This window comes from Gallus gallus, chromosome 2 (assembly GCF_016699485.2).
Source record: "Gallus gallus isolate bGalGal1 chromosome 2, bGalGal1.mat.broiler.GRCg7b, whole genome shotgun sequence".
NCBI lineage: Eukaryota > Metazoa > Chordata > Aves > Galliformes > Phasianidae > Gallus > Gallus gallus.
In genome coordinates, this window is record NC_052533.1 from 85185328 (window position 1) to 85198705 (window position 13378).

At 40.5% G+C, this 13378-nt stretch overlaps 1 protein-coding gene across 19 annotated transcripts in view; it reads left to right on the forward strand.

Annotated features, from left to right (window-relative positions):
• The window catches only part of LOC420965 (poly(rC) binding protein 2), a 489700-nt gene that overhangs the window by 436704 nt on the left and 39618 nt on the right, over nt 1-13378 (forward strand). For all 19 annotated transcript variants that reach the window (XM_025147773.3, XM_040695582.2, XM_040695566.2 and 16 more), the window contains 3 exons: nt 7270-7293; nt 7391-7423; nt 10963-11079. In XM_025147773.3, the coding sequence (XP_025003541.1) occupies nt 7270-7293; nt 7391-7423; nt 10963-11079 (174 nt within the window). The remainder of the gene's footprint in view (nt 1-7269; nt 7294-7390; nt 7424-10962; nt 11080-13378) is intronic.

A 13378-nucleotide genomic window follows, 5' to 3' on the forward strand; every position in this document is an offset into this window, starting at 1 on the left:
GTTTTTTTTTCAGTCTGTAAAAAATGGTCAGAACCTAATGGAACACATTCTTGGGATCTTCCATCATAGAACTGTAGGATCACCAAGGTTGGAAAAGACCTCCAAGATCATCCAGTTTAACTGTCCACCTACCCCCAATATTACCCCCCAAAACTATGTCCCTTAGTAAAACATCCAAACATTCCATGCTGTATCTTCATGTGCTGTAGAGGCTTTTACAACTGTATTCTCAGAACAATGCAGGGAGGAAGAGTGAGGTTTTTATGTCATGCCGCCATATGGGTGATAGAAAGACAGTTGGTGCTGGTCTACAATCTTTTGTCGATGCAGATGTTGTTTGCTATTGACAGGATCCCTCTTTGTGTTGTGACAGATGTGTGTCCCTTCAGTGGAAGGCTGTATTTCTTCAATGCTTCCCTAACAGGCTTTTATGTTTATAGAGCCCAAGCCTATTGGTTCTACCTTATCCTTGCTCATAGAAAGCAGATGGGCATGCCATTGAAGTAATGCCTGCATGAATTACAGGATTAGGATGCGGCCTATGATTTTCCAGATGCTTTGGGGTAAAAATGTGTGGTTTTTTATTACTTTCTAAACGTGCTTCCTATAAGATGCGCCACATCTCAGGGCTCCTCTGAGGTTAGTGTTCCATTCACCCTACAACACTGACAGCAGAAGCTGCTTCAGTTGAGATCTGTGCTTTTACACAGTCATGGAATACATAACCATTTTATTTTTATTTTCTAGGCCACAGCAATTATTAGTCTAGCCTTACACTTAGAAAAAATTACGGAATTTCACACATTAGGTTTACAGACAAGAGGTCTATGTTTATGCCAAATTTTGTCAGCATTTGTTAAGCCTCCTGTTTTCTTAACATGACTTAATTTGTTTCTCTTGCTGTTCGAAAAGCACACCAGATAATTGATTTGGAAATAACCTTCTCCTACAGTATGTTTTAAATCTTTCTTCAGCCATTTGCATCACCAAGAGTCCTGCAAAAGCCGTGGCTCACAGAGACGTCTCTGCTGCCACCTTTTGTTGTGCTGGGGCTGCCCAGTACTCAGGGTACCACAGATGGTGCACAGACGGCAGGAATAGCTTTCTGCTCTGTTGTGGGCCCACCTCTTCCCCAGGCAGCTATTAAAAGTACACGTCACCCTATACATGTGAATTAGTTGCAAGGATAATACTATATGTTACATTTCGGCATCAAAGAAAGCATCGTTTGTTTTTACCATTGCTTTTCCTCAAGCAACCTCAAGTGTTTTAGGCTTTTGCAGTATGCTTTACTGATACTGAGCACAGCCTTTCATTGAGGCCCTGGAACATGTTCAGAGAAGGGCAACAAAGCTGTGAAGGGTGTGGAGCACAAGTCTTACAGGGAGAGGGAACTGGGATTGTTCAGTCTGGAGAAGAGGAGGCTCTGGGGAGACCTTATCTCTGTCCACAACTGCCTGAAGTTGGCCTCTTTTCCCAGGTAATGGTGATAGGGTGAGAGATAATGGCCTCAAGTTGTGCCAGGGGAGGGTCAGGAAAAATTTATTCTCTTGAGGCAAGTGGTGAGATACAGGAACAGGCTTCCCAAGGAGGGGGTGGAGTCCCCATCCCTGGAGGTGTTCAAGCAACATGTTGTTGCTTGAATACATGGTACTTAGGGACATGGTTTAGTGGGCAATATTGGTGGTAGGTGGGCAGTTGGACTAGATGATTATAGTGGTCTTCTTCAACCTTAATGATTCTACAATTCTTGTTAGTGAGGCTCGCCTTTTGTCAGCTTATCTAGTAGAAATGGCATATTAAAGAGAATCAGTCCTAACTCAACTCTGCCTACAAAGCTAATGACTTATTTTAAACTAACATAACGATTTCATGTTTTCCTGGGATTTTCCTTAGTAAGTGGATGCTGTTGGGTCAGGTATGAGGCTGTCGTGCTTCAGATGCTGTCACCGGGAGACAGGCCCTTTGAAAGGCATTGTCTGGACTGTGTACTGTCTAAAACTTGGGCCACTTTGATGACCATTGAGATAGGCACCTCAAATTGCTGTCCTGTCTTGAAGGAAAGTTGATATCTATCTATTTGGTATCTATATGCATATATTGACTACACATACAAATATATAAATGTATGCATGTGTGTTCTTTTGTTTCATCACACATATAGCTGTAGCTTTTTGTAGGCATTCTGTTCATCCAGCACAGTTGCTATGGCATATCTACAACTGACAGACAAGTGTTTGTATGATGAGACCGAGGACAGGGCAGCTGGGCAGTTGTTGGGCAGTTTTTTCAGCTCTGGCAGTCCACCAGATTACTTTAGACCTTTTTTTCTCTCTCTGAGCTTCAGTTCCCCCAGAGACAACATTTTTATTTGTACACTGTTTTTCTACGTCATTAAAATGTGGCTATATAATAACTAGTAATTGTGCATTATAGAGCTTATTTTCCCTCTATGTTTGTGTGTGGATGATTATTCAATAAATCAATCCGAAATTGATCATAAATACTCACCTTTAGGTTACATCCCTGAGCACTACAAAATGACAAATGATGCAAGGGTTATTAATATATTCTAGTAAGCTAGTATATCCATGGTAACTCACACGCACTGTCTGATCTTGTACCGAGGCTGAATTTGACATCAGATGTGGGATTCCTCTTACTGAACTTCAGGTATGTTCTTGTAAGCCTCGGCTTCCTTCACTGCAGATGGAGAAAGATGAAACCCTTGAAAGAATACTTCTCCCCTTTTGTTTGGGAATGAAATTTCCTCCATTATCTCTTACTGTTGACTGCAGAGGAACCTGTGTTCTAACACTAGAACTTTTAACTAACTAACATAGGTGACAGGCATCCTATCTCTTATGTCTAAGAAGTTGACTTCAGCACAGTTTGATCATCTGGCAGATTTAGAAGCATTTTCTGGATTAAGTAAGGACTTAAAAACAACTTTGTATAGAAATACTGGCAAAGCTTGAATATCATAAAAATGGTGTTAGATATTTTAGAAAGCACTAGATATAATATAGAGTGGCAGAAGAATCTGTATGAAACAAATATTGAGCTGTATGAAGAGTCATTAAAAGTTTGATGAAGTAGCGTACGTAATGTGAAGAATGAGGCATAAAGAATTTTCTGATTTAATCTGTGACAGAATAAGTTTTCTCATCATAATTAAAAACATGATCCATTCAGTATTTATAGGAGTTTTCCTAGAAAGAGCAAAAGCTCAAAAAAGGCTAAAGCAACCAGTTTAGAATAGAATAACTTCAAAATTTATCTTCTTTGGAGTAATTTCTACAAATTCAACATTTTGGAAAGTTTAATAATATCCATGTGAAGTTAGTGTTTGCCTCTTCCTGCTCCTCTTCCTCACATTTCCCAGCAGAGTCCCAGCTCAAAGGGAGCTGCAGTGCAGGGATGGGATGATGCTTGCCATAATACTGGGGAACTGCCACCTTCAAAATCAACTTGAAATTCTCCCTTTGATGAGGCAAAGGTTTGAAGTACTCCACAGAGTTATAGTGACATTTTCTAGCATGATCCGAGGAACTGGCCAGAAGTCTCATTGGAATTTTTTTTCAGTGGGATTCACATTGTGCATTTATTCAGATATTTGATAGCTTGTACTCTTTAGCAGTAAATGAGGGGATATTTGCTCAGGTCGAATTCCTGTCCCCACTGAAATCAGCAGCAAAACACCCACAGACCTCAGTGAAGTAAGTAGCTTGAAAATCTTGGTGTGTTGTGCTGGCTTTCAATTTCTTTGTTTGAAATGCAGATTTTTTTAAAATTTTTTTTTACTGAGATTACAAACACTGTATTGTTTTTCTGTTTCTAAAGCTAAAATATCTTCTCCTGTTTCCAAGGAAGATACGATTGCACTTATTTGCTATGTCACGTTCATACATTTCTGAAATAACTGCATCTGTCAATAAGACCCAAAGCGATTGGGCAGATTGGGCCAAATTTCCTAAAAAGTGTATACCAGCAGACCTTTGCAGATTCAAGAAGAGGGCTGTGGCTTCTAATGAAACTTCAGATGATAAAAAAAAAAAAAAAAAAAAAAAAAAAGTGAGGCACATTGAAATACAATTGCTCACCCATACTAATCAAAATATAATATGTTCACTCACAGCAAAAAGTACTTCTGCTTCTTGGGAATTTGAATTACACAATAAATTATTTCTGAAGCCTGTGATTGAGAAGAAAAGAAGAAGTATTCAGGATAGATCTGCTGATTGCAGGAATTGGAACTACTAGACATGACAAGTTTCCATCAGTGAGGCTTATATGTGTCTATCTGTCCCCTCATACCCCTATATCTTTTAATCCCATTCAGTATTTAGACGGGTTGGCAGTGTTACAGTGATAGCCTGAAGAAGTAGCACCATCTTAAATATCTTGTGGAATGGGCATCCCAGATTTGTCACTGCTAACAAAACCATTGCACCTCACTAGTGAGCCTACCCAGAATGCTGACGTGGTGTTCTGAGGCAACCCTGCACAGTCTGAGATGCAGGAAAATTTGGTCACACTACTGCAGAGTAGCATTTTTTGCATGAAATGCACAGATAAACAGACGCCTTGCCCCCACATCAGGGCATAGGAAGCTTTAGCAAGCATAATCACTCTGAATTGTGGAGGACTGTCTAGATCAAACCAGCAAAACTGCATGTTTGCATAGCAGATACCTCTGTAAAATTTGCAATGACTGCCTGGACAATTTCTGCTCTCTGGCCAGCATGTACCAGAGAGCAGAATCTCATTTTGGAAGCAAAGTAGGAATTGAAATAAAAAAGGGAAACAGGAAACAGAAAAAAGTAAAGTTTGAAAATAAGCATAAAAAGAGGTCAGACTGGGCTGAGAAACTTTGTGGCTACCATTAGGCATTGGATATTTGGACAGATAAGTAGACAGAAGGCCATACTTGAAGAATGACAGGCAGATATTGGAGACTTAGTGGTCTCCAGTCTGACCTTCTGAATCAAGCAGAGCCTACTGGAACAGGTTGCTGAGGCCTTTGCCCAGGGTGGGTTTGTGCACCTCTGGGCACCCAAACCAATGTCCAGACACCCTCAAGGTTTAAAAAAAAAAAAAAGTTTTCCTTTTGTTAAGTAGGAATTTAATGTTGAAGCTGGTTTGTTTTGTCTTATACTTGCTGAAGTTTGGCTTTAGTTTTCACACGCTTTCCCTTGTTGTATACAGTGGTAAGATGACCCCAAGTCATTTGTTCCCAAGGGGGAACAAACGCGCTTCTGATGTGTCCTGTGCTAGAGTGGCCTGGCACTGGGTTTGCATCAGTACGTCCTTGTCTGTTGTGCGCTCGGAGCCTCAAACAGGATGCAGTCCTCTAGGCATTGTCTCACAAGCCCAAGGAGAAGGCTAGAGTAACTTACCATGGCCTGCTGCCTACACTGCTACTAGTACAGCCTGGAATTTGGTTGACCTTTGCTGCAGGGGCAAACTGCTGATTCACATTTGGGTTGTGCATCTGGAGCCTTAAGCCTTTTACTGTGAAGCCACTGTGTAGCATGCTGCTGCCCAGCCTGTCCTGCTGCATGGGCTTTTTCCTTCCCAGATATGGGAATTCACACTGACTTTGTCATACCCCTGGAAGTTTCTCACTTTTTCAGCCTGTCTAGACGACTCCAAGTAGTCTTGTCCAGCAGTTCACTGATGGCTTGCCCCAGTTTCGTTTTACCTGTAGCCTTGCTGAGAATGCAAAGAAACCATGTGTCAAAGTTCTTCACTGAAATAGGTCGTCTTCTCATTGGAAAGTTTTTATGTCTTGTGAGGAACCAGAAACACAAACAGCTTCATATTATAAGCTAATAAATAACCTAGTGGTGAGGAATAGCGCTCTCACAAGAGCAGTGCAGGGTGAAGTTAGTACCACTTCATCAAGTGTCCATCATTGGGTGGAGCAGCAGAGGACAGTTTCTTATATCTCACTCTTGTGACTGTGTTTCAGGGTGAGTCAGACGTAAGTATATAGATGGTGAGGAGTGGGAGTATGACTGATTGACTGTGAATCACAGCATCATAGAATCGTTTGAGTTGGAAGGCACCCTTAAAGGTCATCTAGTCCAACTCCCTGCAATGAACAGGGACACCTGCAACTCAATCAGGGTGCTCAAAGACACATCCAACCTGACATATCTCCAAGGACAGGGCATCTACTAAATCTCAGGGCAACCTATGCCAATACTTCACTATCCTTATTGTAAAAAAACTTCTTCTTTATATCCACTCTAAATCTCCCCTTCTGTTTGAAAGCATTTCCCATTGTCCCGTCACAACAGACTGTGCTAAAGAGTCTGTCCCCTTCTTTCTTACAACTCCCTTCAGATACTGAAAGGCCACTGTCAGGTCTCCTCAGAGCCTTCTCTTCTCCAGGCTGAAGCTTATGTTAGGACAAATTGACCATGTGAGACAGTCTTTAACTGTGGAAGTGTATTTCTCAGTCTGAGCGTAGGAGTTTGTTTTCTTTTATCTGCTCTTCCCTCCATCAGATGAGTTCCAGTTTGATGTTATGGCTGTGTGGCTGCTGTAACATGTCCAAACTATTCATTTTAGAGCATTAGCTTTATTTTGGCTACCTGTTGCTTTTATGCACCAATTTTTTAACCCTTGGGATATTGGCAGGACTACCAAATCACTCTCCTATTTTGTGTTCATGTGGACATTTCTCAGTATTTTCTGTCCCTTCATGGAAGATTGTGGGAGTCCAGCAGCGATTCTCAAAACCCTGAAAAGTGATTAGCAATGACTATTCTCTAAGTGCTTAATGGGGAGATTAAGACCGGCCACCAGGTGTTCAAGCAATACCACTTGGTGGCATGGAAATTCAACACTAGCTATTAAGTGGTGAGAAGAAGGTAAGTGTCTGCCCCGAGAAATCAGCAATTATTTTGATGCATACATTATATCCCATTTTCTCTGGTAATTTTGTAAGTTCTGCTATTTTTTTTAACAGTTCACCCCCTGATATAGGCATTTATCCACATTTTTAGTAGCAGAATTGATACGTAACGACAAGATCAGTTCCTGTTAAAAGTATTTTTCCTGCACAATCTGTGAAGTCACATTTTTAGCCAATCCTTTTGTATCTAACATAGCATATTTGTGTACAGCAACAAAGAAACAGGGCTATCCTTCGCATTCCAGGTTTAAAATAAGTAATAGCAAAATAGCTTAGGAGGTTAGTAAATGTTCTTCCGTACCATATCGTATCATTCACTTATGCTGTCTTCTTTTCCATTTCAGGAGGTTGGAAGCATTATTGGAAAGGTCAGGAAATTACTTTCTCTCTTTATTGTCATGTCAAAATATTGTGTATCTGTACCCTTCATCAGCCCAGGCTAACTTTTTTCTCTTTCTTCAACAGAAAGGTGAGACAGTTAAGAAGATGCGAGAGGAGGTAAGATGAGCCTTGATGTCTTCACTTGCCTTCCTTGCCAGGGAAATCAGTGTGTGGAACGGCACTGCCATCAAGTGGACAGCTCCCTGAGCATCACCTCCCTGTTACACGTGGTGCTGTGCAAATGTGCTGGCCTAAATTAAGCACTGCTGTTAATGCCACTTCCTTATCACTGCAGCAGTCTGGATCCCTTCATTCCCAAAGCAATGTGCCTGCTGCTGTCTTATCTCAGGAACAGATTAGCCAGCGTGATTGTGCGCATCCAAACCTCTGTGTCTTTCCCCAGCCTGCCAGCATTGCTCCTGTGTGTGGCATGGCTGCCTGGCAGGGAGCTCCCATAATCTGAAACCAAACTTGAGAGTGATGTTATATAAAGCATAGGGTAGACTCAACCTTCAGCAGAGCTGGAGCTGGATTTCACAAGCCAAAGCATCCCTCTGCTATGTCTGGGCACAGACTTGACTTTTCCTCATTTTGCAGCAGTCAGTAGTGTTTGGACAGGGTAGACCTGCACACCAGCCATTCACATACTTTGAAAAGGTTTTAAGCACAAAGAAGCTAATGGATGCATAGCTCTGCATAAACTTTAATCTCCCCAGTTGTTGTAGGCCTGTTTCTCTACCCAAAGCAAGCTGCAGCACCTGTGGAGAATTATACCTTGTGTCCTGCACATCAACACGTCTAACCTGCACATCCTTGAAAGTTTCCTTCTTTGAAACATTGGCTAAAATCAGGATTCAAAGGAAAAATTCTACTGCTTGAAACTTCAGGAGCACAAGGTGTACAGAGAATGCCTCAAGAAAAATTAGTTTTTTAGGTTCTGGAATCTCCACTGTACTTTACTATGTCATTTGCCTTGTTATTTTGTACACTGGTAGGAGGTCTCTGGCAGAAAAATCTCAGCATACTTGGAGTGAAGAAAATTATGAGATACATCTTTAAACATACACAACAGGGAGTTCATTTTCAGGCTGACTGAATTCAGAGCTCTTCTGTTGATGATGAGAGATTTCACTCATGTTTTTATAAATAAGTACAACTGTTAAGATTTAAAAAGAAAAAGAAGGAAAAAAGATTTTAACACAGTTATGAATATACTAGGTAACACTTAGAGTCAATTAAACACACTGTAGTCTAATTTTTAATTATGATCACAGGCAGATATCTTTGGGTTTAAGTTGGCTGCACGCAGGGGAAACTATCATTAGAAAGTGTTCCTGATTTCTGAGTCAAACATCTTAGAGCAGTGTTATAGTTCCTGATCATTTTTTCAAGGTAAACATCAAATATTCTTCTTGAAAAGTTACTGTCACTTTTAGATAATTGCAAGCAGTTTGGTTTTTCGTTTTATAAAAAGGAATTTTATGCCTCTTTACTACTAACAAGGACTAAGCAGCTGTGTTTCCAAGCGATGGTAACTCAGTCCTTCTTTTAAATCACTAATTCCTCCAGTTCTCCTTTAAAAACAAGCCATTGTTTTATTTTGACTTCCCTGGTAGATGTGGTAAGTTGCAAGCCAACAACAAAATGCAATGTTGGCTTGCTCTGTCATCAGAGAAATGTCAGAGAAACATTTGAGTCTGAAGTACAAACCCCACCAATCTGTGCCCTGCAATCATTAACTTTCTACACAAATATTGGAGATTCCCATGTAATCTATGATTGTTTTGACCAGAAGTCTACTGGAGGGCCATGTGACAGTTGAGGCCATATCCCCAGCAGCTCTTCCCAGCGGTGTTTCTGCCTGGCTCGCTGCAGAACAGTACCCCAAAGACAGACTGTAATCCCTGCAACCAAATGCTGCAGCCAGCTGAACTTACCCCAGGCTTGATCTCCTTCCTGATCGATCTGTGGTGTTTGACTGAGACAATCCCCACTTAGGTTCACCTGGCAGAAGAAGTATCTGCCACCCTTTCTTATCTATGAATACCAAGTGGATCTGCCAACAAACACCATGACAGCCAGATTTTTCTATTAGTTGGTGTGGGTATTTTGTTGCGGTGATTGGTTGTTGTCACTTGGGGAAATAAGCTATCTTACTGTTCAGCAGCAGTACACACATGGATAAAGGCTCAGACACATGGCACGTAGCTGGTTTATGGCAACTTTGGAAGCAAAGAGTTTCAAACTAGAACAGGGGAGATTTAGTTTGGATATAAGGAGAAAGTTTTTTACAGTCTGAGTGGTGAGGAACTGAAACAGGTTGCCCAGAGAGGTGGTGGATGCCCTGTCCCTGCAGACACTCAAGGTCACGCTGCAGGGGGCTCTGAGCACACTGATCTGCTGTAGTTGTCCCTGTTCATTGCAGGACAGTCAGACTCAATGGCTTTTAAGGGTCCCTTCCAGCTCAAATGATTCTATGATTCTACAAACTCACAGTATCTCATGTTTGCTGTAGGCCTGCATCCTCAAGGAGGTCGGCATCTCTGCATCAGTTGATGCTCTGGTGACTTGTTAGGCTGCATTAACTCATTTCCATGGCTGAAACCTCAGAGGAAGCACAGGGTTTATCTTACCTAAACTGGATTTGATTATTACATGCACTGATAATCCTATTAAGCATATTTACATCTAATTTAGGGGTTTTCTCTGCAGTGTTACAGTAACATATAAGGGAATAAGTATACCTGAGAGCCATGCTCCTTAGTCTCTAAGAAGCAGTTTTCCAATTCCTTCCTGCAGGCTCCTTGCTTTAAAGGAGATCACACCATCACTATTGCATGTCCTACCAATAGTTCTTTAAAGGATTATTTTGTGTATATTGAGTAAATTCCCATGACACGCAGTTAGAAGGAACCATCCCATATTCCAAAGCATCACCCAACCTAGGCACATCAAGCACTGTATTTGAGTCCAGGCTTCAAAGTAATGATGCTCCCTGAAGAAAAGAAGCTTGTCCAAAATTCTGCAGCTCCAGTACTCTTTAAGGTTAGCTTTCTGGAAGCAAAAACTTGATAATGCAATTATTTGTACCTTTGAGTTACAGAGGTGCTATTTGCATACTGTGTTGAAAGCTGGATAAGTGTTTACCGGGACAGACCCTGGCTTCCCACAGTTAGATGAATCTTTGGAGTGTGATCAGTTTATGCTTGTGGGAATACAAGAAAAACTGTTCAGAGCAGCAGCTGTGTAGCAAGATAAGCAGCATGAGAACTAAAGACACCTCTAGAAGAAGAAAGAATGGCTCGTGGTTCTGATTGGATAAATGCCCACATGAACGGTTGAAGAGTGTTTGTAGAATGCTCTGTTGACATGTAAAGGTGGATGGGAAAGTTGTAGGGGCGGATGGGAAAGCTAGAAAAGGAAAACTTGTGAAGGTATATAAGTGAAGTGAGAACTTGTAATAAACGATTTGGATCGTTCACGTCTGAGTCCATGCATCAGACGCTGCAAATGCTGAAATTACATATGTTGGGGCTACAATCGTAGGCAAGTGAATTAGATGCTTCAAGATACTCCTTCCCAAACTGTATCCCCAATCCTGCTTACTTTTCTCCCCAGGAAATATAAAATTGAAAAGTATTTGTTCTTTTTGACAGAGTGGGGCTCGAATCAATATTTCCGAAGGCTCCTGTCCGGAAAGAATTGTGACCATAACAGGCCCAACAGATGCAATTTTTAAAGCTTTTTCTATGATTGCACTAAAATTTGAAGAGGTAAGCCAAAAAAAAAAAAAAAATTTCTCTCTTGAAATTGAAATACAAACACTGTCTCATGTTTGCTTTAATGTTAAATATGATTTGTTTAATGTTCTATTTAGCAGTGAAAATGGTTGTATTTTTATAAATGCTTTTGGCGGTAACACCGAAGAAAAATAATGGGTCAATTTACAAGCTGTTTGATCATTTCTTTTGCTTTTTGGAGGCTTCAGGGAAAAGCAATTGCTTCTAGTAATGTGCACTAATGGTAAGAAAAATGTCTTAGAAAATGTCTGGTCCCATCGTGAGTATGATTTGCAAAAAATAATTGCCTAACTTTTAGCTCTTTTTTTATATGATTCCATTTGGTATTGATGTAAATTTTACATACGTCAAAATGAATGTATAATTCACTCAACTAGAAAATTTTTATTTTAAAGACCTATGTAATTACTAATTACCATATTTAAAGATTGGCTTTTAAAATTAATTATAATGAAGGCACTAATAGTAAGTGAGGCAAGAGAACGCTCAATTTACTGTAGAATTACTATTCCATGCAGATATGTACCTAAAGTGCTCGGATCTCCTCAAGTTTCGTAGACCAGCTACAGTTAGATTTGGTCACTGCTTTAATGGGAAACCTCAAAAAAGCAAGGAAAAAAAAGGGCAGCAGGCTGCCAAACATGAACCCTGGTCAAATAGGAGAGGACTTTGACTCCCTCTGCTTTTGAAAATCAGTCGTCCAGGTGTCTCTCCTGCACTCTGTGGGAAGCAGAAGCTCCTGCAGAAGGCAATTCACCTTCTCCTAAAGGAATTGCCTGCAGAGGTGGTGATGGGGAATGCCAGTTTGTAGCTTTGTTTACCCTTGGTGATTATTCAAATTTAGATCAACAGGATTTGAACAGAGTTTGTGGGTCGTCAGATGCAATTGCCTGCTAGCGTAAGCAGTATGTCTTGCAATCTCCTGTATGGCATGATCAAAAAATACTTTGATATTTTTCTAGTTTCTGATATTGGATTCACAGCCTCAGTTCTCTGACACCTGGACACCTTCTTTCTCTATGGAAAATTTTTTCATGAGTAGTTTTTACAGCTTTGTTCATGTGCCAACAGTGGCTGATAATTCTTGCCTTTCCAGTCCTGAGGATTCCTCTCAGACATATTTTTATAAAACAGCTTTATCCCTTCACACTTTTGCTTTTTCTAGAATAAATGAGCCAAACTCAGTCTTTCATTAAGTGCATTCTCCAAACCCTCAGTGCTCCCTTTGCACCTTTGCCTTCTATCCTAAATGCATCTGTTAATTGTGGACAGGTTACAGATGAAGTTCCACAGGGGCTTAATTAATAGCACTAAATGTTCCCTGGGCTGACTATCACGCTAACACAATCCCATCCCTGCTGGAAATGCCTCACCCCTGCCTCAGGTAACATTTTGTACATAACTGGACTGGGGCTAGTGACGTACCCGGCTCATCCTCAGGTGTGTTCATTGGGAGCTTCCTAAATCTCAGCAGACCATCTTGTTAGTCCCCAGGCAAATGACTTTTCTTCTCAATACTGGAAGTATTAATCCCATTCATCCTCTTCCACTCTTTCAGATCTTCCTATGTAATATCACAGTTGTTGAATGTGTTGATAAGGTACCTCGGATTTATGGCATGGCACACTTTTTGTTTGTTTTCTTTACTAGGTTTTAATGAGATAATGCTGATTTTGCGGTTGAATCTTGCAGAACTGCACAAGTAGTTCTCTTAGCATTGATTTTAGTAAAAGAGTATTGGCACTTAATACAGAGCTCATGCATCATATGTATTCTGAAGTATCTGTATTTAGTTTTAAAATAATTGGCTTCCAGAGTATTTGAAAGAACAGTGGTAAGGAAAAATGTCTCATAAAATCAGTTTGCTTTCCTGTAATTATTCCTATCAATACAGTGAGGTAACTGTAGCACTTTAGAGTCAAAATGAAATACTGCTTCAGAACTTACAATCAACCTGATGCCATTTCTTATACATATCTTATTACTGGAGATTTCTTAAGCCAGTTATAAAATAGAAAATCTCACAACAGAAAATCACTCTTGCTGTAAAATATTCTTTTTACTTATACTAAGAAATCTGAAGAGCACCAGTGTGATAATTGCTGGTCCTATATGTAGCAAACAGCGGTGTAAACTCCACCAAATACTGTTTTATGGGCTATCTGTGCCTATGAATGTACTCTCCATAACCCACAAGATGTAAGCTGTACATGAGCCAGAATACTCTTGAGTTTTCAGCTAGAAATGGTACCCCCCAAAAAAATAAGTTGTG